Consider the following 25284-nt stretch of genomic DNA (forward strand, 5'->3'; position numbering starts at 1 on the left):
GTCTGTGTGTACAGTATGTATATATGTAATGTTTAAGAGAAACCCCATCGATTACTGCTGAAAATATTTTTGATTTTTCTTATCTTTATAAAAAATACTGTGTTAGCACCACAATATTATGGCATAGGTATTATACCATGGTACTGAAAAAGATAGACCAATAGACAGACAGACAGACAGGCAGGCAGGCAGGCAGGCAGGCAGGCAGGCAGGCAGACAGGCAGGCAGACAGACAGACAGACAGACAGACAGACAGACAGACAGATAGATAGATAGATAGATAGATAGATAGATAGATAGATAGATAGATAGATAGATAGATAGATAGATAGATAGATAGATAGATAGATAGATAGATAGATAGATAGATAGATTACTATGAATGTACTGTATCTGGTATTTACATACTTAATAGGTATTACCATGGTGCATGTAAAAAAAAAAAAAAAAACTACAATACTTACAAAAACGTGTCCGAAAGTATCATTGCCATATTTTATTTATTTATTTGTACATGGTAAACATCGTGATACATGAATTTCAGTACTGTAGTATTTCCATCACTAAGTATCCAGGTACCATATTATTACATCATATTACAGTTCTGTATTTTATATCATGTAAAAACTACGATTCTGCCATACTCGCTCCAAAACGTGGCATAACCATGGTACATGTAGTAATACTATCATATAGGCTAGTAATACGATTGTGGTACGTTTTCTTACATCTAGTAGCCTACTAGCTATCGATGAATTCATAATTGCCCTCCCACTCTCTTCTCTCTCGCACACACACACACACACACACACACACACAGAGAGAGAGAGAGAGAGAGAGACCTCACGATCCTTGGCTTCAGCCATTAGAGCTTCAGGATCGTCACTCGAGAGAGATCATCCATCGCGCGAGTCATCATTTCATCACAGATATGGGTTTCCATCGGTCTGTCGGGTGGACGACGGGATCGGCTGATTTCTGCACGAACACCGGAGAAATGTTCGGATAACTGGCATCTGTTTTCATGTACAGCATCTTTCTGAAGTGCTTCAGGTAAACGCTACAAGTGAACGCTATCACTGTCGCGCGCTTTAATTGTCTGTTGGATTCTGTTGAGTGATACAGTGTGACAAACCTAAAAACGAGTCGTGATTTCACCTGAGACAACGTGGATCTCACGAAAATATGTTTAGGTCACATGAAAAATGTTTTTGTAGCATTAACATTTCTGAGTTGTGACATTATTTGAATGGCAATTAAGCACATTTTACACTTTTGGCATAGCCTAGATGAGTAGATGTTTTGCTTTTGATTCTGAGTGATGATTCTCATTATTGTAATGTAGTAATGAGAACTATTGTTTTAGCTTTACTTATTAAACATAAATTAAATAATTTATGCATAGGCCTATTCTACATTTTACATTATTTATGTCTATAATATAAAAATGTAATTTAAATGGTAAAATAGGCCAATGCCTAAATTATTTAATTTGTATATAGGCTATTTTGCATTATGTAAATAGGGGTGCTTGCTTAATTATCATGTATATCATGTCACAAATGAATGCAAAAAAGAATGTAATGTTCTTTTCTTTCTTTTTTTACTATTCTTTTAATTGTGGGAAATACGTCATTTTGATTTTGAGTTTTTCTTGTCAGTGGGGTTGATAGACTATAATTAAACACTAATTAAACGCAGATTTTCCTCTACATGCTGTCTACGTGTCTGAACTATATGGTACACAGAAGGAACAGAGATCTGTCGTAATTTGAGAGTTGCATTGATGTACAAAGTCTTATAGGCCTACTTGTACATTACATTTCATTTCAATTTTCTACATTTCTATATGAAAATGGAACATTTAGCTGAACTTTTTTGAGATCAAACAATGATTCGTTTGTTGAAGACCCCTGATATTGGGATATAGAATATGTTTTTAGGGAGATGACAAGATGAACTTGTGTTTGCTGATTAGTAATTTCACTTAAAGGGATAGTTCACTCATTAATTAAGCATCTAAGTGTTAGTTGCGTAGTTGTCAAAGGGACAGAAAGCTCTCAGATTTCATCAAAAAGATCTTCATTTGTGTTCCGAATGAACAAAAGTCTTACGAGTTTGGAACGGCATGAGGGTGAGTAATTAATGACAAAATTTGCATTTTTTTTTGTGAACTTACCTTTTAAAATCTTAAAACGTAAAAAAACGTTTTATGTCTTCAAATAAAACTGGAAAAAATATTTAAATATTACATTGAAAGAAAAACTTAAATAAAAATAAGAAATATTGCATTAACACTGTCAAGAACAAGTAATGACATTTCATGGATCAACCCTTGTGGGGTTTGAACCTACAGCCTTTCAGTTACCAGCCCAGCATAAAGTTGGCATGAGACAGAAGTTGGGTAAGTCTTTTCTGGGAAAAAACTTCTCAAACAAGAAAAAATTTAGGGCGGGGCTTGATTTTGTAGAATGGAAATTGATTGGATGGTTGTGGTTTGCAATTGGTGGATGTTATGTGAGTGACAGGTTGTCCCGCCCTCATGCCAGTAAACACATCATCAGAGAAGAGATGTTGCTGTGAGTGGGAGGGGAAGTTATTTTGATCATGAGGGCACATACAGTTTTTTTAAATAATGATGTGCACAGATAAATAATAATAATTACTGCAATATTCCATAAAAAAAATAAGATTTGTCCATTCTGATTTCATGTTGACTTTAACAGAGCTGCATCCCAAAATGGAAATAAAACTATGGAACTATGGAAATAAAATGTGTCTTTCTGTGTTTAATGTCTTAGGGAGAGTTTCACAGCTTTGCATTGGAAGACCTGTGCAATGAAGACATCAATGATGGATCTTAAAGTGGAACCTATGGACATTGATTACGACCAGCCGCCTCCGCTGCAAGTGTTCGCTCACACCTCGACTCTGCATGGCATCTCTCATATCTTCTCTTATGAGAAGATCACGGCCAAATGCTGCCTCTGGCTGGTGTTTTTCCTCAGCTCTTTAACCTTTCTCATGTACGTCTGCGTCGATCGGATTCAGTTCTACCTGGAATACCCTCACGTCACCAAGCTGGACGAGATCTCGACGCCCGTGATGGTGTTCCCCGCAGTGACGATTTGCAATCTCAACTCCATCCGCTTCAGCAGGATCACGCGCAACGACCTGTATCACGCGGGGGAGTTGCTGGCGCTCCTGAACTCGAGGTTGGTGAACGCGTGCGTATCAGTCAAACGGCTGTGGTTAAGTTTTAAAAATGAGCATGAGTCACTCGCTCAGTAGATTATGCTCTCGTATTCCCCGCATGAACGCACAAGCACATTGGAGTGTACATAATTAGCGTGTTTTTATTGAACTTGAGGAGCGGAAATGAAAATGCAGAGCTCTGGGGAGTCCCTGTTACTGAAGTTATAGATTTCCTGCATCTCCCTCTTTGTCGTATGGAGTCCCTAAGTGCTTTTCTGGCATATTGAAAGATGCAGTCTGATTATTGTTCCATTTTAATCGAGGAAAGTGACCTGTAGGTTGTGAAACGGCAGATGTGACAGGTCTTTTTTTGGATTGTGGAGGTTTTAACATTATTAAAAAAATGACATATTTGGCTGTAGGAACAGGATCTGTTTCCATCTGGCATCAGGAAGTCGTGATTTAGTTACTGCAGTGTTGTAACACCCAGCAGCTGTGATGTGATGTGGGTTTGAATTGGACTTCAGTCATTCCTGCTTCTGCATTCCAAGTGCTCACACACACACACACACACACACTGTCTCTTTCTCGGTTTATTCGGCCCAGTGTGGCACTTTTCGACATGTTTACAGGGAATTAACCTTGACTATTCATCATACTGAAAAGAACATGCACAGCTGTGCTGCATCAAGGGCACAAAATAAATATTGACATTGTGCCATTATTTGGGCTCAGTTATGAGTGTAGTCAAATTGAGATTTAATTTTGAGATTTTGAGTTATGCATGTGTTGTCACTGTTGCTGTTATAATTTTTTTTAAAGGTAATTTTTTTCATACACTTTTGTTATACCTGAACCAAAACCACAAGCTAAATGCTGCGTTCATGCCATGTCGTAACTGTAATTGCAAGATGGCAACCGGTGATGTTCTAACCGGAGCTGTTCATTTCCTCAGACTCGGATTTATGTATTTCAGTGTCAACATTGTCAATGTCGAAATGAATCCGCAGTTGTCAGGTGGTACATGTAAGAGCTCTATACGTTTTTTGTGTTCATTATTATTGTAATGTTATTTGCTTTGAGACATGAGGTAATTTAACGCCATTTGAGGGATCTAATGCTATTAATGATAATAAAGTAAATAATACATTAAAACATTAGCATGTAGCCTTCAAATATAGTTCAGTTAAATAAACATTGCAAAAAAAAAAAATGAAAATTTAGTAAAATGAAAATAAAAAAAAACACATTACAGGTAACAAGTGGCAGGTTTATTTAAGACTTAATGCATGTATCTATTTTCAAACGTCACAGTTTCAGATTCAATCCCTCATTTTATTATGTTTTTTTCTCCCGAAACTTTGCAGTGTGTAGGCTACTTTTATTAAAATTATGAATGGGTTATACCAGAAAGCGATCTAAGATATAATCAATGAAGCTGATATCTTTCCAGTTCAGTGAAAAGTGTTAGAATTTTTAAAAAATCTGTCAGTACTGCACAATGGATCTCTTATTTACATCGTCTTACATTTTTGTTCTTTGTTGTTTATGACGAAATGATTCGCGAGCATGCAGAGCTAACGCTGAACTCTGGCGTATTGAGCAGATTCTGACTAACCTAAACGTCTCTAATTGGGCATTGCGTTCATGCGCTCAACAAACATGTCTGTGATTGGCTGCAGAAACATGTTGTAAATAGAAACATTTGAAGCTCTTCACAAAGCGCTATACAGACGGGAGCTCCTCTTTTCAAAAATATATTTTGAAAAATGTCTTTATGTCATTACAATAAATTCAATGTGGTCCAATCTTGTTTTGGACTCCACTGAACTTCCACTGTATAAAAAAACAAAAACAAAAAACAGTTCACTGATTGGTTCTTTGGGGAACTTGAAATGGTCCTTCAAGGCATTGCTGCAATAAACCCTATTTGGAACCTTTATTTTTAAGAGTGAATTCTTGTTTTTTTTGTGTCTGTCTCTATAGACATGAGATTCGGGACTCTCACCTGGTTGAAGAAAGTGTGATGGAGGTTCTCAAGAGCAAAGCAGACTTCCGCGTATTCAAGCCACGACACTTCAACATGTGGGAGTTCTATAATAGAACAGGACACGACATTAAAGACATGCTGCTGTCCTGCCAGTTCCGAGGCTCGCCGTGCCGACCCGAGGACTTCAGCGTGGTGAGAAACTCTAGGAATGCACAATGATAGATTTCTTTGAGCTCTTTTCACTTCAAGCCCCAATACTGCAGCCCTGGTGTATTTATTTGATGCGAAGATTTATTTGATTTATATGGTGTACTGAGAGAGCCGGAGGCTTTTTCTAGGTTTCATCCAAATGCTGGGGTGTGATATTTGACAGTCCAATCATTTACGCTGCTGGAATGAAGTTTGTAGTTCTCAAGATTTCCCAGGGTTCACATTGTGCTGTTGAGTTGTTTTATGGCTTTCATTTCACAACACTAACAAAAAGTTCTGAAAAATACCCATTTTCTTCTATGTATCCAGTAACATGGTAAAGCCAGGGCTCAACTATAATGACGGCGTGTTGGCCTGAGGCTAGTGTGAGAGAGGTTTGGGCCAGAGAGCTGTCAATTCAGTTGAGTTTGCATGCATTTAGAGCGGCTGTTGTGTGAACGGGGGAGTCTACACACCTCCCCCGTGCATCCAAAACATTATAGCAGTTTAATTTATACACTACGGTTTACTAGTTTGGGGTCAAAGAGTCTCCAATTCTAACTGCAGCTCTTATGCTGCATGTTTAGATTTTTTTTAAATACAGTAAAAACAGTAATATTGTGAAATATGATTCCAATTGAAAAATAACTGTTTTATATTTGAATATATTTTAAAATGGAATTTATTCCTGTGATGCAAAGCTGAATTTTCAGCATTATTACTCCAGTCTTCAGTGTCACATGGTCCTTCAGAAATCATTATAATATGATGATTTGCTGCTCAAGAACACATGATCCTTTCTTTATAATCAGACAAGATGTAAACCTGGCACTGCAAAATATATGTTGATTATTGTAGGCTTACCATAGTGAATTGATGTCAGGCAAGAACACAGGAGAAAATGAAGGATTTACTTTGAAACAGTTTTCACTCATAAATTGCTATTACATTTCATGAATAATTACAAAGAAACGCAAGTAACATTGAATTAAATTGACATTTTTGAAGTCGAAAGTATGTAAAACAAACATTCCAATCCTTTAAAAGAATGATTTTTTTTTATGGAAACCATGGAAATATCATGATACATGCATGTGGTAACCATTCAGTACCATGATATACAGTTGCAATCGAAATTATTCAACCCCCATTGCAAATCAGGTTTATTGGCAAAATGTACAGACTTTCTGCTGTTTGCAATGAACAAATAAAAAAAAGTATTTGAAATAGCTCAACACAACAAATGTTTGTTGGTTTCTCCAAATTCAACTGAAAATGCAACTGACTTCTGCAGTCTCAAAAATATTCAGCCCCATCAAGGGTTAGTTCACTGAAAAAAAAAAATTCTGTCAGTAATTACTCGCCCTCATGTTGTTCCAACCCCGTAAGACTTTAGTCCAAGTGACTACAGTGGCTCAACCTTAAGTTTATCAAATGCAGAGAATACTTCTTGTGTGCGCAAAAAACAAACAAAAATAACGACTAGTTACAATATACAAAAAGTATTCTTGTCGCTTGATAAACTGTAGTCACTTAGACTATTTTAACAATGTCTTTACTAACTTTTCTTGGATGGCAGATATCGATTACCAACGGTGTCTCTAGGAACATTTAGTGCCTTTGCTATCTTTTTGTATCATGTTCCTTGTTTGTGAATGGCGATGATATCTTCTCTTAACTTTTTAGACCATTCTTTTCACTTATTTCTAACATGAGGTCAAACGTGACACTCAACAAACCTAGCCAGTTGAGATATTTCATGTGTTCTAGCTCAAGCACACCTGGTGCAACTAATTGAGCCCTTGGTTTGTTGCATCAAGTGTGCTTGAGACAACACCTGTTTTGCAGATTTGTGTTTGACCAACCAAACAGAGATGAAGCTAGAAGCGACCAAACACCTCCACGTTTTGGCACTTTTCTAAGCGGGTAAAAAGGATAACTATAATGTATGGCGGAATAGCACTTGAAGTTGGGAGCACTCCCGAGTCCTAAGTGCTATTCCGCCATACATTATAGTTATCCTTTTTACCCGCTTAGAAAAGTGCCACGTTTTATTTTGTGTCACCATACTTGGTCGTGTAACTACTCGTGTAACTGTTTTTAAATAGGGAAAACGTGGAGGTGTTTGGTCGCTTCTAACTAATATGAAAAAACGGTGGAGTATCCCTTTAAAGGAAAATTCGGGCCGGGTGTCACAGCATGGGGCAAGAAGCAGATGTGGGAGCTTATAACGCAAATTATTAACGTTTCATTCCCCCTCATTGTGCACACCAGGAAAGCCAGCTATATTCATAAACGCAGTTTTTCGAGCCTGCAAGGTGGGAATGTCCAGTGGAAACGAAATGAACTGCGACACAATAAGAGGTTCTGAAAGTGCTGTAATTGTTTGTGTGATCACTCTGCTTACAGAAGGTTGTGACAGACCCAAATCATCAATGCTGCATTGTTGCATTTTCCCAGTTGCCAAATAGCTTAATGTAGTGATTACATTAATTTCTGGCGCTAGGGCATTTCTGCACTGTGTCGGAGATGTTAGCGTGTCTCTAATAAGATCTGTCACAAACATGATCCCTGCACGATCTAATCTATAGCGTCTTATTAACTCACTGTCACCCATTGTCTGCAACACATTTCTTCTCCCTCTTCATCTTTCTGCCATTTTCTCCTCTGCTAAAGAAACTCGTCCGTACTCCTAACAATTTTGACCTTAAGACTTCTTTTAAGGGTTAAGATGCTTTCTGAATTACTTTTTTCTTTACTAGGATTTTTATTTAATTTTAAGAGTAAACACCCACATTTCTAAGAATTCTCTTTGAATTTTGTCACTAGGAGCTACTCTTTGCATTGAGATTTTTTTATGAATGCGGGCCCTGATTTGCAATGGGGGTTGAATAATTTCGATTACAACTGTGTATCAGTGTACCATGGTTGTACCGTCTGAAACCACTGCTATAGTATTGTTTTTGCATAAGAAGCCAGTGACTCAGACCTACAATTATAACTGTAAGCTATGAGAGCAGATGTGAGCAGCAGCTCATTACTGAAAATGAGCATTGGAGCAAGAGTTCACTATGACACTAGAAAGGGCTATGGTGCTGAAAAGGTTACTTGATGATGTAACCATGTTTCTCTCCAAGTTTCCATGGCGACATGTTGAACTGACTCCCCACCTCCCCCCCACCCCCCATCCCCGTCGGAAGCATCTGAAGTCTTTTGTGTGGTGTATTGGTGATAATGCCCTACTTACCCAAATGCCAACATGAGCGTATTGTACAGGGATTTTTCCATCTCTAAATATAAATGCTTGTATAACAGCATTAGTAGTTCCCTGATGTGCAAAGAGTCTCCCCAAAAAACCTCTGCATGTTTCTTATTCCCCGATGATTTTATCTTCACCTTCATTGCCAGGCTTTTGAAGAAAAGCAATCCCATTTGCTTCAGGCTGCTTTAAACTCCCACAGCAGGGAAAACTCCAGCAGGCTTTAAAATAGGTCAGTGTTAAATATTAGATTTGGTGTGATGTGTGAGAGAGCGTCTGGGACATTTTATTCTTTATCTCTGTCTTCACTGACTCAGTGCTTTGGGAAAAAATAGCCCAGTGAAGTGCACCAGACTTTTTGTAGGCTAAATGTTAATGGAGTTCGAGGGATGGCTCTCCTATTCACGGCCAGCCTGCTCTTATTTTGTGCTTTTGATTTTTTTTCCAGCCCTGTGTGACTACAATTAAATGCTTGGTGGGTTTCGTTCTGGGAGGGGAATTGCTTGCTTCATTGGCCTTGATGACTGAAGTCATTCGGCTCGAATGCTGTTTATACACTCTCCAAACTGCTTTATTTGGCACTTTCCACAGATAGGATGTGCTTGGTGATGCATTACTTTTTTCTGTCGTGAGACCTATTAAAAAGTTCTCGCACAATTAGCTAGTTTTAAAACAGTGGATCTCAACCTTTTTGACTTGAAGGCCACAACAATATTTGAAGGCCGAATAAGAAAAATCTCGATGTTTGTTGGTTTTAAAACACATCATATATCTGGTGAGTTTTTTGGCATGTCAGAGGCCTTGACTTTTTCCTCTGTGTCCAGGATTTCATAATTTTTACATTTTATGTTGAATTGATATTCAATTAATTGTAGTATAAAGCAATTTTTAATTATTATATTTTGTATTATTTGAAAACAATATTTAGCTGCACAATATTTTGTGCACAATAATTGATCTCTGTTATATAACACACATTTCCCTCCATTTCAATAACTGTAAAATTATTGAAAATTCTAACTCAACAATTTACATCATTTGGACTCTTTTTTCCACATGGCGGGAAATGAAGTAAATAATCTTGTTCCATTGTCTCAATTCTTACATATATTGTTTTGTTGACTGAATTTGTCAAGCTCAGTCGATCAACCTTGATAAATCAGTTTAATTTATCATGAATTTGCATAACATTTATACATTACCGTTCAAAGTTTGGGGATGAGTTTATAAGAGTTATAAGAGTTTTATATAAGATTAAAAAAAAAGAAAAGAAATAATACTTTTATTCAGCAAGGATGCATTAAATTGATCAAAAGTGACAGTAAAGACCTTAAAACTTTCTATTCAGCAAAGAAAAAAATGAAGCAGCACAACTGTTTTCAACATTGATCATAATAAGAAACGTTTCTTGAGTAGCAAATCATCATTTGGTCGAAGTGATCTGATCTGACGTGTACGCAGACTGGTGCATAGATATATACAATAGATGTCGCCTTAAAGACATTCGTTCCAATGAACTGCCGTAGACAAGGCGACATCTAGTGTGTATATCTATGCACCAGTCTGCGTACACGTCAGATCAGATCACTTGGACATGGCTGTGTATAAGAGGTAAAAACGATATAAATACTGTTCGTTTTCTCACACAAACCGCTCGTTTCGTGTCTTAGGCCATCAATGTGTACTTACGATGGGGAATTGTTTTAATTTGGACTCTGTGCATGCTCTTTGAGACAGTGACCATAGACCTGCATTATATGACTGACAGACAAGAACGGTTTGACCTAAAAATATCAAAATTGAAACTACTGCAGAAAAAAAGACACCTACATCTTGGATGCCCTTGAGGTAAGCTAAAACATACCAAAATTTAATTTCAAAGTGAACTATCCCTTTAATAACCACTGCCAATGTTTCAGATCTTCAGTTGCAGATGAATAAATTATTGTGCGATAAATAAAATAATCACACATGATAATGAGACCGTGATTAAAGTGCCTTTGCATGCCGTCTGTGCTCCCACCCCACGTAAATGGTGTTTACAGCTAATCATGACGGCTAATTGGACTCCAGAGTGTTGCCGAAGGAAGATGGTGGGGGGTCGTATGCATAAAGAATGAAGACCATTGAGAAGACCATTCTTTCAGTATACTAACTGACAAATCTAGGCATCTTTAACTCAGTTAGCCCATTAATAATGTTTCACATACGTACTTTAATTTGTTGATAATGACAAAATAACAAGGCAAAGACAATGTTTGTTTCTTAGCATGTTATTCTTATGCAGTAATTCACGCAAAGTTGCATTTTTTCAGATGTGAGTGCTGCTTGCTTGTACTACATTGTTATAGAGTTGCTAAGATGTTCTGAGTGTTGCTATGCAAAAATTGGGGTGTTCCGGTGGTTGCTACAGTAGGTTGTTGCTTATTTGTGTGACTTGGCAAGGAGAGGCTATTACTTTTCTAAGCAACCAGACTTACTAGTATTTTTGCCTAGGAATGAAAAACAGGTTAAAAAAAATGCATTAAATTCATTAATGCATTAAATTCAGTCCTGTCATGAAACTCTTGTTAGGTCAATCTCAATCTGCTTGCAATCACATCATTCTCTATAGGGCACTGCTGATTGGTTACTACTGTGTCAGGAACCAATGAGCTCGCTGCTCAACCTTCAAATAATGTACTTGGTCAGCATTTTCTGTAGCAGTGCAGTGCTCTTTCAGATCCTCCACCTTCCCCAGCTCCACCTGTATAATTAACCGGGTAATTCATGTATCCTCTATTGTACATAGCAGCATGTCCTCCTTGCTAACAGAAGCGTGTCCTGTACTTCCTCTGCAGCCGCAACAGCGTAGAAGATCTATTCCGCCAAGACCAAACATTGTCATATCCATTACCATGCCAAACAAGTGTTGTCATGACAGAACTACATTTACTTAGCCTGGAAATCCAGATCTAAATCTGAAAGATTAAGGGTCTGGAATCGAGTAATGAAAAATCGGCCAGCTCGAGGGGCGGCACCAAGCATGCATTTGAAAATCTCACTGCACGCAATTGGATAACACTACGACCAATCACAACAAGCCCCATACGCTTAGCTACCAGCGGAGCTAACTGGTAGATTACCGTATCTGGTCGGCAAAACGGCAAAAAACGCCCTTCTTGCAAAGAAACGATTCGAGCGCCGTCTTCTGTTCCTCTTTTAGATAAAAAGCCAAGTCTAACTCGTTCATTGTAGCGGCCAAAGCCATTTCAAACAACTGGTGTTCCTCCATAGCCATCTTGCAATTAATGACTTGGACGTCACAGCGCTGTCGTCTTCTGTTTAGCTCGCCTCTGGCCCGCCTATATCAGATAACCCGATGTGATTGGTGCAGCTCGGCTAAGGGCATATTTAATGAGAATCATTACTCGACACCAGAGTAAACTCGCTGAGCAAATTCAACTTGTGCTCTTGCGAGAACTCTGGATTTCCAGGGTAACATTTACTAACAGTGATCAATGCATTTGTTGCATAATGCATAATCTTTGACAACATAAGTTAGTAAAAATACATTACAAATACAAATACATAATTCATTGTTGGTTCAAGTCAGATTAACTAATATTAACAGATATACAACTTTTGATTTTAATGTTGAAATTAACAATAACTAAGTTTAATAAATTCAGTGTTAGTTCATGTTAACAAATGTAGTCAACTAATGTTAACAAATGGGAGCTTATTGTAAAGTGTTACTGAAAAATCCCATAGAGCAACATAGTATCTAGCAACACTTAACAACCACCCAACTGTATAACAACATGCTGGCAACTTTACTGAATCAGTTCTGACATGCTCTGATTTCTGTGGATATTCCCCATGCTTTTATTTATGATGCAGTGTGTCTTATTTTCCGTTAATCAGCCATAGGACATGATGCAATTCAATTCACATTTATTTATATTGCGCTTTTCACAGTACATATTGTTTCAAAGCAGCTTTACAGAAAATGCACGTCTTCATTACAATTTAGAGTGTTATCTGCTATCAGAGGTGACTGTGTCCAAGTTAATGTACATACTCAAATCACACAGTCAGCTAATAATGTATTCATTTAAACAATGTATTCATTTAAGGTGGAAATAATTAGCTAATTGAAGTAATGAATACACATTTTTTAACAAATTATTAGGATATATAGAAAAAATGTATCATTGGCTCATGCTGATTCAGAGCTTGCTTCATCTGCAGTCCTCGCAGGAGTTGGCGCTCTCTTCTTCACAGGTTATGGGGCGTCTGAAGTGGATCATCCAGATCAGACTGTTTTTCTCCTTGCCGATGTCCTCCATTTATCTTTCTCGCTCTCCTGATGGAGTGGTACAATCATTTCACCTCACAGCTCCTGCGGCACACACATCTGTCATGCAGCGGAGACTTAAATCAGGCAGATCTGTCAGGCAGACCTGCCCTCATGAGGACCCGCAGATCACAGCTAGCCATGAGTCAGTCACAGATTGGAATGTGAAAGGGTTTGTGGCTATATATGAACGACAAAGCTGATTCCTTTCCTAGTGAACAAAACTGCCTAAAGTGGGTTGTGCTGGTTTTGCTGGTCTCCCAACCAAGCCTAGCTGACAAGTGCCTAAAACCTTCTTAAAGTCACCAAGAAATCAAGATGGACCATTCTTTTTTTATGGAATATTGCAGTATTTATTAAATGATTTATCTTGTGCACATCTTTTTTTAATTAATGTGCCCTCGTAATCTTTAATCAAAATAACTTCCACTCCCTCTTGCAGCGACATCTCTTCTCTTCTCTGATGATGTGGCATGAGGGCGGGGCAACCTGTCACTCACATGAGATCCACCAATAGTAAACCACAACCACCCAATCAATTCCCCATGGATGAAATCAAGTCCCGCCCTACATTTTATGTAGTTTGAGAAGCCGTTTCACTCGGATATACGTCAAAATAGGGAAGAAAAAAAATCTATCTCATCTCCTTTTTTATGCAGACTTTAAAACCAGCAAGACAGAGTTTTTCAGAAACTATCATGAGGTAACCACCTTAGGCTCATTTTTTTTTAGGATGATCTAGTCTAGAAATCGGTTAGCTGACGTGGTAAGATGTTGGTATACAAAGGTATGCAAAACGTGCTAAATTATGACTAGATTATGATCTTGCTAGCTATCTTCTGCAATGAATGCTGTGTTTCTAGATGTGTCTGTATGTAGAGTTAAAAACACATCTCAGAACTGCTGTGTTTTGCTCACTGATTGCTGTCAACTTGTTTCCCTTGAAATTTCTCAGTAAAAATTTAAATAGTCCCACGAGACATTTATCGGCAAAATAAATTGAGCTATCAAATAAATGTGGATAGAAGCTCAAATCATTTTGTCTTGGAGAGATCTCTTAAAATTGTTTGCTGGCATTAGTTTTTTGAAAGGTCTGAGCACAGTTTGAGATGTTTTTGTTTGTGACACCAGAATACTGGGGTCTTTTTCTCTCCAGAAATGCTTTTATACACTACCGTTCAAATGTTTGTGGTCGGTAAGATTTATAATGTTTTTGAAAAAAGTCACTTATGCTCAATAAGAGGTTCTACAGGGTCATTGAGGCTCGGTGGACGTCACACAGGGATGTTTTTGTGGCAGGATTTGCAGTATTGATGCAGAATGTTTGTGTAAGGCACACCGGAACACTAATGGATGCTGATATGGACAAGCAGGGTGGTTTGATCAGATCTGACGGGACAAAATCTCTCAGGATCTCTCCCTATGTTTTCAACACAAACAGACAGATGCAGTTGTGCTCAAAGGGAAATGTCTTGAAAACACTTTAAATGTTTAATTAACGTATCAAAGAGAACACAGCAAGAGGACAGAGCCTAGTGTGTGCGTGTGTGTGTGTGTGTGTGTGTGTGTGTGTGTTTGTGTGTGTTTCCGTGTTTTTCACACTTGGGTCTTTGTTTCCATAGGAACAGGCTCCCTTTAATAACTCTCAGCAGGTCTACAATGAACTTTTCATTTTTTTAATGCCTCTCCTGCTCTTTCATTGTTTATGTCTCAAGTCAATTTGGAAGAATAGAGATTTTTACTACTAAAGAATTGCTACAGCTCTTGTAATATCACTTTATTTCGTTCAGATCATTTCAGTCTGGCTGCACGTCTCTTCTGACAGCAGGGAAAACAAAACTGAATGAAAATAATAAAATGCAACCATCTGTGCCATGTTAAGAAGCAGTAAATAATACATATTAATTATGCAAATATGAATGAATTTCAATGGTTCACAAAATTTGAAATATATATATTTCAGCAAGGATGCATAAATTCAATTGACGCATCAAATTTCACAAATTTTTATATTTAAAAAAATGCTGTTCTTTTGAACTTTCTATTCATCAAAGAATCTTGAAAGTGTTATACGTTTCCACAAAAATATGAAGCAGCAATGTGCTAAACTTTATGAAACAAAATGTATGTCTCTGCCAATACTTTTGGCCACGGCTGTGTGCGTGTTAAAGGCTTAGTTCACCCAAAAATCAGTTCACCCTCATGTTGTTCCAAACCTGTAAGACTTTGTTCATTTTGGAACACAAATGAAGGTATTTTTAATGAGATCTGAGAGCTTTCTGTCCCTTCATTCTCATGTTACGCAGCGCGTTTGAGCTTCTGCAAGAGCTTTGTTCTCACGCACTAAGCAGGTTTGGTTGAGCTTCTGTGTATGTTTGCTGATCAATGTTTATGTATGAAGTCTAAATTCAATATATTCGTCATATAAAAAAATTTTGACAAAAATTTCTATTCATTTGGATTAGTATTACAATCTCTTTATGAAATGTTTGAAGTGTCAAAAGTGGTTGTTGCGTAGTTGCCAATGGAGGAAAAATGTCTTCATTTGTGTTCTTAAGATGGTCTTCCGAAAGTCTTATGGGTTTGGAACAAGAGGTTGAGTAATTTTCATTTTTGGGTGAACTATCCCTTTATTACAAGGGATAGTTTATGTTCCTCCTAAATTGATGTGACTATTTCACAGGCAATTCATATCCATTCATATTATTTTCAGAGTATGTATGTAAAAATCATGTAAAAATGCTACATTGAACACCGCATGGCTCTGGTACAAAGCATCTGCACAGTAGAAATAAACAGCAAATTTCAAAATGTTGTATGGAAGGTAGTTTTCTTTTGTGTGTGTTTTCAGGTGTTCACGCGTTACGGGAAGTGTTACAGCTTTAACTCTGGTGACATCAGCCCACCGCAGATCAGCGTGAAGGGAGGGATTGGAAACGGCCTGGAGGTCATGTTGGACATTCAGCAGGATGAATATTTACCTGTGTGGGGAGAGACAAGTGAGACCACATGATTAAAACACCAGGTACGCGCCACCCTCATTCTCGTTCTCACTCTCGCTCGTTTTCTCACGCAGATGAGTCGTCATTTGAGGCGGGAATCAAAGTTCAGATTCACAGTCAGGACGAGCCTCCGTTTATAGATCAGCTGGGCTTCGGAGTTGCTCCAGGATTCCAGACGTTCGTGTCCTGCCAAGAGCAGCGAGTAGGTGTGGTGTTAATATGTGCTTTAAATTGATCTCTCTTTTTTTGACTCATGCTTTTTATTTTTCAGCTGGTGTATCTTCCTGCTCCGTGGGGGAGCTGCAAGTCGGCCCCGCCAAGCTCGGATTACTTCAAAGCGTACAGCATCAGCGCCTGTCGAACAGACTGTGAGACGCGCTACCTGGTGGAAAACTGTAACTGCCGTATGGTGCATATGCCTGGTGAGTCACTGCTCCAATTACAGCAGCTCTTGACATTCACTTTGCATGGGCAGTGCAAAATCAGAAGTATTTTACTATAATGACAGATCAAAAGAGTCCATCAGGTCGATGAAATAGTGAACAGGATCCTTTATTGTCTGAGTTGTGAAATGAAACGTTGTAATTGCTTTATCCACTGTCTATCAGTGTTGTTAGGGATATTGCATAAAAAAATGGATAAAAACGGCAAGATGTGCATTAAAGGTGGGGTATGTGATTTGCAAAACGGCCAGCAGATTTTGAAAATACACAACTCAAATGGTCCTACCTTCTTTCCTTTGACTCCACCCATTCAAAGAACATGAGGGGGATGGGGGAGGGGGGTATGGTACAACCGTTTGATTGACGCACTTACTGTCCAATGATTCTAGGTGGTCTTGGAAATGATTGGCTGGAGTTTTTCGAGTCCTGCCCGTTCCACAGATGATTCAATTGCTTAATTTTCATTTCAGTGCTTCTAACTCAGTGGCTGTAAGTGGGTTAGGAATAGGATTTCAAGTGATTTTGAAAAAATGGCCAAAAAAGAGAATTACATACCCCACCTTTAATTCTACAAATGTGCATAAAAAACGTATGAGCTCAATTGAAGTGGATAATTTTTTTTATCCCATAAGATGCCTAAAGGCACGTTTCCTTTACAGATTTGCGCAAAACTTTATATTTTTTTCTAAATGTCGACGATGTTGCATTTTTTCGAAATGCTAAATAACGGCGTTTCCATTTAACCGATGTTATGCGACTACAACTTCATGACAAAATCATGGCAATGGACGTTGGTAGGTTTATGTATATCCCAGCCACTGTACTGGCCATTATTATTAATTGAAGGAGACGTATGTGTTATCTAATCATTAATGGCAAGGAAAGACCCTTATAATTGAGAGCGGCACATATGAGGTGTTTCTGGGTGTTTCTCCCTCATATCTGCTTCAAGGTCTTGATTGTGGCATTTCTTTGAGGTTTAGAATCCAGTATTCCTGTAATTCTTTAGTCTTTTAATATTTTATTAAATTTTATATTTAATATTTTCAATAATTGAATAAAGAACTCTGTCTCAAACATACTGCGTCATCCACGTCAGGTGACCTGTAAGTGCACAAAAACTGTTTCCATTGCAGTTTTGCGAAATATTTCTTTTTTGAATTGCCTGAAAAACCACCTCATGCGAGCGCAAAAACCTTTTTGCGATAAATGGGAGTTTTTGCGAAATTGACGTGTTTCCATTGGGCGTATTTTCAATTCGCAATTTCAATTTCAGCAATTTGAAGTGTAATGGAAACGCGGCTTATGATGGAAACACATTTACCGAATAAATCCCTCGATTCGCAACAAAAAAAGTAGTGACTAGGCTATGCCTCAACAGATCAACCAGCGGACCAATCTTCGCACATCATCTCAAATGTTGGTTTGATTGTTCTGAAATGCCTGAGCCAAAGTCTGTCATCAAAATGATTTGGTTTAATTCGCTCCCAGAAGCGTCTCACACAATTGCGTTTCTAAACACCAGGCATCAAAACGCAAGATAACATGAAAGCGTATATATTGCGAGTTATCCGTATTTCGTCTACGCACTGAGACGCAAGTCATTTATAATGTATGAAAAAGAGACACATTTTATTTCCCGATTGCAGCAACTTTCATTTTTATTACAGATATTTTGCACCAATTTCCCAGGAAGTGACACTTTTGTTCTATTGAACACATGGGATGGAAGCGGTTCTTTATTCACAAATGTTTTGGCAATAATTTTAAGCATAAGTTAAATTGCAACTTTGGATGGAAACATAGCTATTGTTAACTAAAATTATTAAATATCGTTATCTGTAATTGAAATAAAGTTGAAATAAAATCAAATATTAGATGAAAAGCTTTAAGTTGAAGTACTAAACTTACTAAACCAAAAATAAATGAATGGTTAATAGAAATATTTTGAAAAAACTAAAACCAAAAATGTCAAAAGCACATGACAAAATTACCAAAACTTAACCTAAAATTAAAGGTACATTTCCAAAACGTGTTTTTGTCTTACCCTGATTCACTATGGTAAGCCTATAATAAGATGTCTATATTTTAGACCTGACGGGATGGTTTTTGCAGGAAATTGCGTACATACATCAATTGTCCGTGCGTGTCTCGTCATATGCGTAAATAGAGAAAAGTTGCTCCGGCTACTGGTGTGGGAGAGGCAGAGGTTATCTGTCACAAGGAGTGAGAAAGGTTGACAGCTGCTAAATCTCCAACCTCCGAAAAATCACCCCTTGAAACAAACACCGAACAGAGGAGATTCTGCTGGAGAAAAGAGAACGAGACAGAGCTCGTAATAAAACAAGAATCAACATCGGTTTGGCTTTTCTGAGATGGTGAGAACTGAGGGATTTGAAATGTTGTAAAAGAGACACGGAGATGGTGTTTTTACTACTCAACAGGAGAGTAAGGTATTTTATTGAACAGATAAATTCCCATATGTAGTTCTCTAACAGAGTTTTTTGTAAAGCGTTATCTATTGTGAAGTCACATTTCATTTACCACTGTGCTAGAATTTATTTTCAAGTAAGTACCGTGTCTATTAACAGGTAAAGCTACAGTAACGTCTTCATCTAGTCATCTTGAGATCCTTTCCATCTAAACTGGTTATACAGTATCTCTTAAGCCTAGAAGTGAATGTTTTATGAGCAGTAGGATAATCATATTCATCCGCACAGTCACGCAGAGCCAAAGCACAACCAAAACAAGGTTCTTCCATAAAATGCATGCAGTTTTATTTTTTAACCACTGGAGGGCCAAAAGGTACATAATGTACCTTTTTAAATGAGAATTGAATATATAAAAATAAAAGCTAATTCCAAATATGAACAAATACTATAATAATATATAAATAATACTAAAATAACACTGATATCTATCTTTTTCCCATAAGTAATGAGCACTTGATAATACCAAAGCTGATTTTTAGTCTCTTTGTTGTGTTTATAATGGGACTGACACCACAGATCCTCATCTTCACGTTACAATTTACATCGTCTTTAATGATTGTGCATACACTTGATTATAGTTACTATAATTGTGTTTAACAGTCACATTTGTAACATACTAGCAGGTATTTTATTGCTACTTTTATTATCTCCCTCTTAAAAAGTGAGTTCACAACTCAAGTTAATCAAGCCAGTGAAACCAAATGAAAGCTGCTCCTGTTCAACCGCCACTGGCACTGAAATGTAATTTAGTTGATTACAAAAGGCTAAATGATCATGTATTAGTGTGGGATTTTAACCCGAGGCAATTTATATCTGCCGTTAGGACTCTGGCCATTGAATATTCATTATGATGCACATGAACATTGTAAGAGAATTTAATAAATGTGAGTGCTTGAGGTTTTTAATATTAAAAAGGAATTAAGCAGGATTGTGTGTTAATAAAGTTTTGATCTTATCTGTAATGATCACCAGTGAGAGTGCCCGGGGATAATCATCAGAGGGCAATCCAACCCGGACCATCACCACACATCCACAGACTACATCTCCCATAATTCTCTGCCTGGACTCATCAGCACTCATTGTTTTCACCTGTGTCTCATCTTCTTGTTTGCTCACCTTGATCACATGATTTTTCATGTGCATTTATCAACCAGTGTTATTTTAGTATTATTTATAGTAATAAAGTATTTATTAATATTTTTAGTTAGCTCTTATTTTAATATTTTTAGTTTTCGTTTTAATTTCAGTTTATATTTTAGCAATTTTGCAATGTGCTTTTGTCCTTTTTTTTTTATTTTATTTTATTTTTTTATATTTCTATTTAGGTTTATTTTTATACCAGGTTTAGTTTTAGTAAATTTAGTACTTCAACTTATTTCAGTTAGTTGCCAAGTTTAAGTTTTTCATCTAATATTTATATTTTATTTTATTTCATCTTTATTTCAATGAATGAAAATAATTTTTAATAGTTAACAATAAAGCAGCCTTTGTCACCTTTCATATTTCACACAGAAATAAAAACTATCATTGTTTAATCATCCTCATGTCCTTCCAAACCCATATGACACAACATCTTTGCGTTGGAAACATCGATTAGGTCTTAACATTTCTTTTTTTTGTTCCACAAAATAAACAAAGAAGACAAACAGGTTTGGAAGACATGAGGGAGAAAATGATGATAGAATTTATTTGTGGTCTAACGATCTCAATAATGATGCTTCGATATTTGCTGCCCCCGCAGGTGATGCGCCTTACTGCACCCCTATGCTCTATAAAGATTGTGCATATCCAGCACTCGGTGAGTAACTTTTATCATAACGCAATGTCACTTCAGTAAAGTGTATTTTTTTTTAGTGTGTATTATAGCTGTAAAAGGTCTGCAAAGTTTCAAAGATCAAACTTTATCACTATAAATTATTTTCTCCCAAAAAATAAAAGATTCTAAACTGCCTGAAACGAGTCTTCAGTTATTCCAGTCTGACATCCTGCACAAACCTACGTAGGTTTGTAACAAATTTGCATAATGCCAGTCTATGGTCTTCATTGGCTGCCCGTGAATGACGTCTACTTTGACCCTCAAGCAGTGTAGTTGTAGCTGAGACTGGTAGGGAAGGGAAGAAGATGCTGTTTTCGATGCTGCAAAAGTAAATCCATTTTCAAAGGACTCAGGCTTGAATTGATAAGGTCAAACTGACACCATTGTTACTGTTCATATCACTGTATACAAGTGCTGATCCCTCCAAATCTGAAATTCACGTTTAATTTCCGGCACGCATTGTAAGCGGTCGACCAATCACAAGAGACTGGGCCATCTGACCAATCAGAGCAGAGGAAGCTCTTGGAGAAGAGTTTAGAAAGACTGAATCCTTGATCGAACCATTTCAGACACTGTGAGAAATGAGCTGATGTCACAATGTATATTAATTTTTATTTTTTTTACCTTAAATGCATGTAAACCTAATGTAGGAATCCTCCAAAACAAAATTAGCAACCTCTAAAATAGAATTAAAAATCTTTTTAATGTTTGCAATGCTATTATTTATCTTGTTGCGGTTGCAAAGATTTCCTTGTGGACACGGACAGCGACTACTGCTCATGCGAGACTCCGTGCAACATCACACGCTACGGTAAAGAGCTGTCCTTCGTCAAGATCCCCAGCAAAGCGTCTGTCAAATACCTCGCAAAGAAGTACAGCAAATCTGAGAAGTACATAACGTGAGTGTTGTCACCTCGGTACAGTAGTGTCTGTTCTCCATCACAGCGACGGGTGTTTGAACATTTCTTCATTGATTACTTATGTAGATGCCAGTGACTGTTTTTTTTCTTTCCGAATGATAAAGAGTTATGTGACTTTAGCACATTAATTGATAATCTGCCATGCTGGAATGCCAAACACATGCTAAACTGTGTTGTGTGTGCTGTCAGTGACAATGTCCTGGTGCTGGACGTGTTCTTCGAGGCTCTGAACTATGAAACCATCGAGCAGAGGAAAGCCTATGAGGTGGCTGGTCTGTTGGGTAAGTCACATGTTACTCAGTGTCTGCTAACTAGTCCTGCATCATTTGTACTAATGATATCTCAAATCTTGCGGCTTCTTGACGAGAGGTGTGCTGTTACTTTTCTAAATGATCAGATTTACATTTTTCACCTTAAAACTGGCAAAAAAGACTTCAGATTAAGATGTTTTATGTTTTTGAAAGAAGTCTCACCAAGGCTGAATTTATTTGATTAAAAATATACGGTAAAAATAGTAATATTGTGAAATATTCATTTTAAAGAATTGATTTCAATTTGAACATATTTTAAAATGTTATTTATTCCTGTGATTAAAGCTGAATTTTCAGCATCATTACTCCAGCCTTCAGTGTCACATGATCCTTCAGAAATCATTCTAATATGCTGATTTGCTTATTATTTATTATTATATACATTAATGTTGTGAAATGTCAATGTCTGTATCTTTTGCACTTCCGCTCAGTCTCTGTGTGTTTGTGTGTGTTGGTAGGTGATATCGGAGGACAGATGGGGCTTTTCATTGGAGCCAGTATTCTTACGATTCTGGAGCTTTTTGACTATCTTTATGAGGTAAGGTTTATGAAGTATCTGTATAAATGCTGTGTCGTGTCATAAAGATTTCTGCTGGGTTTTGGTTTTATTTGTCTAATGACATTTTTACAGTTTATTAAAGGGATATTTTAACCCATAAAAAATCTGCTCATGTTCATCATGTTAATCAAGTTATTTACTAAAAATATCTTGACATAAAATGGGAAGTTTAAAAATAGCCTTCATTACTGTTCAAAAGCTCGGGGTCATTAAGAGTAAAAAAAAAAAAAAAATGTATACTTTTATTCAGCTTTTATTATCAAAAGTGACAGTAAAGACATTTATAATCTAAAAAAAATAAAGCATATTTTGTTACCTTTTAGAACTTTGCCTTTTTGTTGTTTACACACCGAGACAATAATGGGATCGTTTTCAAAAGTTTGCTGTTTCAGGCCCTCAAAACACGTTTTTGTGGAAATAAACTTGCATTTTTCTGTTTTAAAGGTGGTATCAGTGATTTCAGGCCCAAAAATATATATATTTTTTTCCTAATGATCCGCTAGCTGCCCGCCCCATAAGCATGCCGTCAAAAAACCGCGTCTCTGTAGGCAGCCGAGGCTCTGAGATCTGCACACAAAAACAAATGGTTTCACCAAACACTCAAAACAAAAACAAATAGTGTTCCAACCAATCACCGACAGGGGGAGGGTGTTGTGAGGTTTTGTGCTCGTGCACGGCTGCACGCGAAGTCAGAGCTGAAGAAGAAGCTGGCTCAAAACCTCACAACACCCTGCCCCCTGTCGGTGATTGGTTGGAACACTATTTGTTTTTGTTTTGAGTGTTTGGTGAAACCATTTGTTTTTGTGTGCAGATCTCAGAGCCTCGGCTGCCTACGGAGACGCGTTTTTTTGACGGCATGCTTATGGGGCGGGCAGCTAGCGGATCGTTAGGAAAAAAAAAATATATATATTTTTGGGCCTGAAATCACTGATTCCACCTTTAAGTTGAAAACGGTGTTGTGTAATCAGCCCCTAATATTTAATTGCATACAGTACTTGCTCTGCAGTAAATCACTGAGCCATTTCAAGTTTTGCTAAACCTTTAGGATTAAAGGTGAATTGCACTTACTGAGTCGTCAGAGATTCAATTATTGTTTCGGTGAAAAAATATACTTACACTATAAAATACGTTTAAGGGTTAAGGACAACACCTCAACATCTTTTTAACTTTTTTATCTGTCAAGGTAATGAAATACAGGTTGTGCCGCTGCTCCGACAAGAAACATCACAACAACAACAACACTGATCACGGCACTGTACTCAGCCTGGATGACGTCAAATGCCATGTCAGTAAATTCCATTAACATTCCCGCAATATTCCAGCTGTTTGCCTGCCAGTCATATTGCGATTATGTTCTACATTTTAGCAGATGGCATCGCGACACCAGCACGGTTGTTTTCTACAGATTGTTCTGGCATCTTGTGGTTGTACTCTCTCTTTCTCTCTCTCTAATGCCTATGAATGAAAATTTTCTAGTATTTTTCCAAAAATGTTTTGTGGTTTTCTGAACAAGCCGATTTTGATTTTGTCTCTATAAAGCAGGAATGTCAAAAACGTTAAATATGAATTAAATGGTTGGATCTTTGTGTGCCTGGCCTTTTGCAACAGAAATGCGTCTAGCTTGAGGGGTTACTGTGTCATATTTGATTAATTCTGTGTATCTTAATAGCTATGCCTGTAAATGCATTGTGACAGACTATTCATTGCACAAGGTGTTGAAAGAGGGAACACCAGTTTGAAGGCCTGTAGTGTCTATGATATGAGCATGATATCATCAGATCAGAGAGACTAACCCTAGATATTCCCAGTGGGAGCATGTGAGCTTCTGTCTGCTGTGTCACGTTTGTTTCGGGAGCTGGAGTGTGTGTGCATGTCTGTAAATGTGTCTGTTAACGTTGTGTGCCATTGCTCTCTGTGTGTGTGTGTGTGTGTGTGTGTGTGTGTTTGTGCAAGCTTGACTGCAAGTGCATGGATATGTTTGTTTGTTTGCTTGTTTGTTAGGTTCACACAGATCGAGTTTTTGCTGTTAAAAACGAAAAAAAGTGCAAGGTCTAGAGATGTGTTTTTTAGAGACTCTGCAGACGCGAGCGCAACGGGGAAAGACGTCAATCTAGCACGAGTTTACATTGAAAAACAATGTAAAAGTAGCGCAGTGGAATGGAAAAACGTGTTCTGTGTGAACGGCTGTCTTTCTGCATGTATATATTACATGTGATTATTTCTAGAATGGATGTGGAAAAGTTGGAGCAACAGGGTGTCAGGAATTTTTTAAAAGGAAATTAAGTATTTTTTAGACTCCGACGCATTAGGTACAGTAGATGTGTCAAATGCGAGCAGATAGAATGCAGTGATTTGTTGTGGAATATGGTAGTTTATGGCTATTTTGTTTATGTCAGGTTTACATTTGAGACACTATATTAATCTCATATACAGCAGACATCTGTCTGGTTTCTTTTCAGAAAAACCACACCATCAATTTTCAGTATTTCCTTAGTATGTAAATCATTTCTGTATTATTTTGATGTTTATCATGTGGCTGTAATAAAATGTTTGGTTTTTTATGAATAAACATGCATAAAATGATGCCCTGTGTATTTTGTGTGTGGCAATATGTGGCTAACCCTACATTATGGGGACAAAATCCCCACAAAGATGGCAATATCCTAAATTATTTTCCTTGTGGGGAAATGTTTAGGCCCCATGAGGAAAGCAGCTTATGAATCATACTAGGTGATGTTTTTTAAACATGTAGAAATGCAGAAAGTTTTC

At 37.4% G+C, this 25284-nt stretch overlaps 1 protein-coding gene across 1 annotated transcript; it reads left to right on the forward strand.

The window, feature by feature from the left end:
* The first annotated feature begins 848 nt into the window (after nucleotides 1–848).
* On the forward strand, nucleotides 849–25114 carry asic1a (acid-sensing (proton-gated) ion channel 1a). The gene is made up of 11 exons (XM_082189213.1): nucleotides 849–1053; nucleotides 2802–3215; nucleotides 5182–5377; nucleotides 15824–15971; nucleotides 16049–16176; nucleotides 16246–16396; nucleotides 20651–20707; nucleotides 21471–21624; nucleotides 21835–21926; nucleotides 22415–22494; nucleotides 23699–25114. The coding sequence occupies exons 1-11, from the start codon at nucleotides 1025–1027 to the stop codon at nucleotides 23816–23818; spliced, it is 1569 nt and encodes a 522-aa protein (XP_082045339.1). The 5' UTR covers nucleotides 849–1024; the 3' UTR covers nucleotides 23819–25114.
* The last annotated feature ends 170 nt before the right edge of the window (nucleotides 25115–25284 follow it).

Source organism: Leuciscus leuciscus (assembly GCF_965113295.1).
Source record: "Leuciscus leuciscus genome assembly, chromosome: 13".
NCBI classification, from domain to species: Eukaryota; Metazoa; Chordata; class Actinopteri; order Cypriniformes; family Leuciscidae; genus Leuciscus; species Leuciscus leuciscus.

What these genes read in the sequence shown, in the direction of transcription:
- asic1a (XM_082189213.1), top strand. Translation starts at nt 1,025, where the DNA reads ATGTACAGCATCTTTCTGAAGTGCTTCAG. An exon ending in CCGTATGGTGCATATGCCTG is followed by an intron (nt 16,397 to 20,650) that starts GTGAGTCACTGC and finishes CTGCCCCCGCAG; the next exon opens with GTGATGCGCCTTACTGCACC. An exon ending in AAATCTGAGAAGTACATAAC is followed by an intron (nt 21,625 to 21,834) that starts GTGAGTGTTGTC and finishes GTGTGCTGTCAG; the next exon opens with TGACAATGTCCTGGTGCTGG.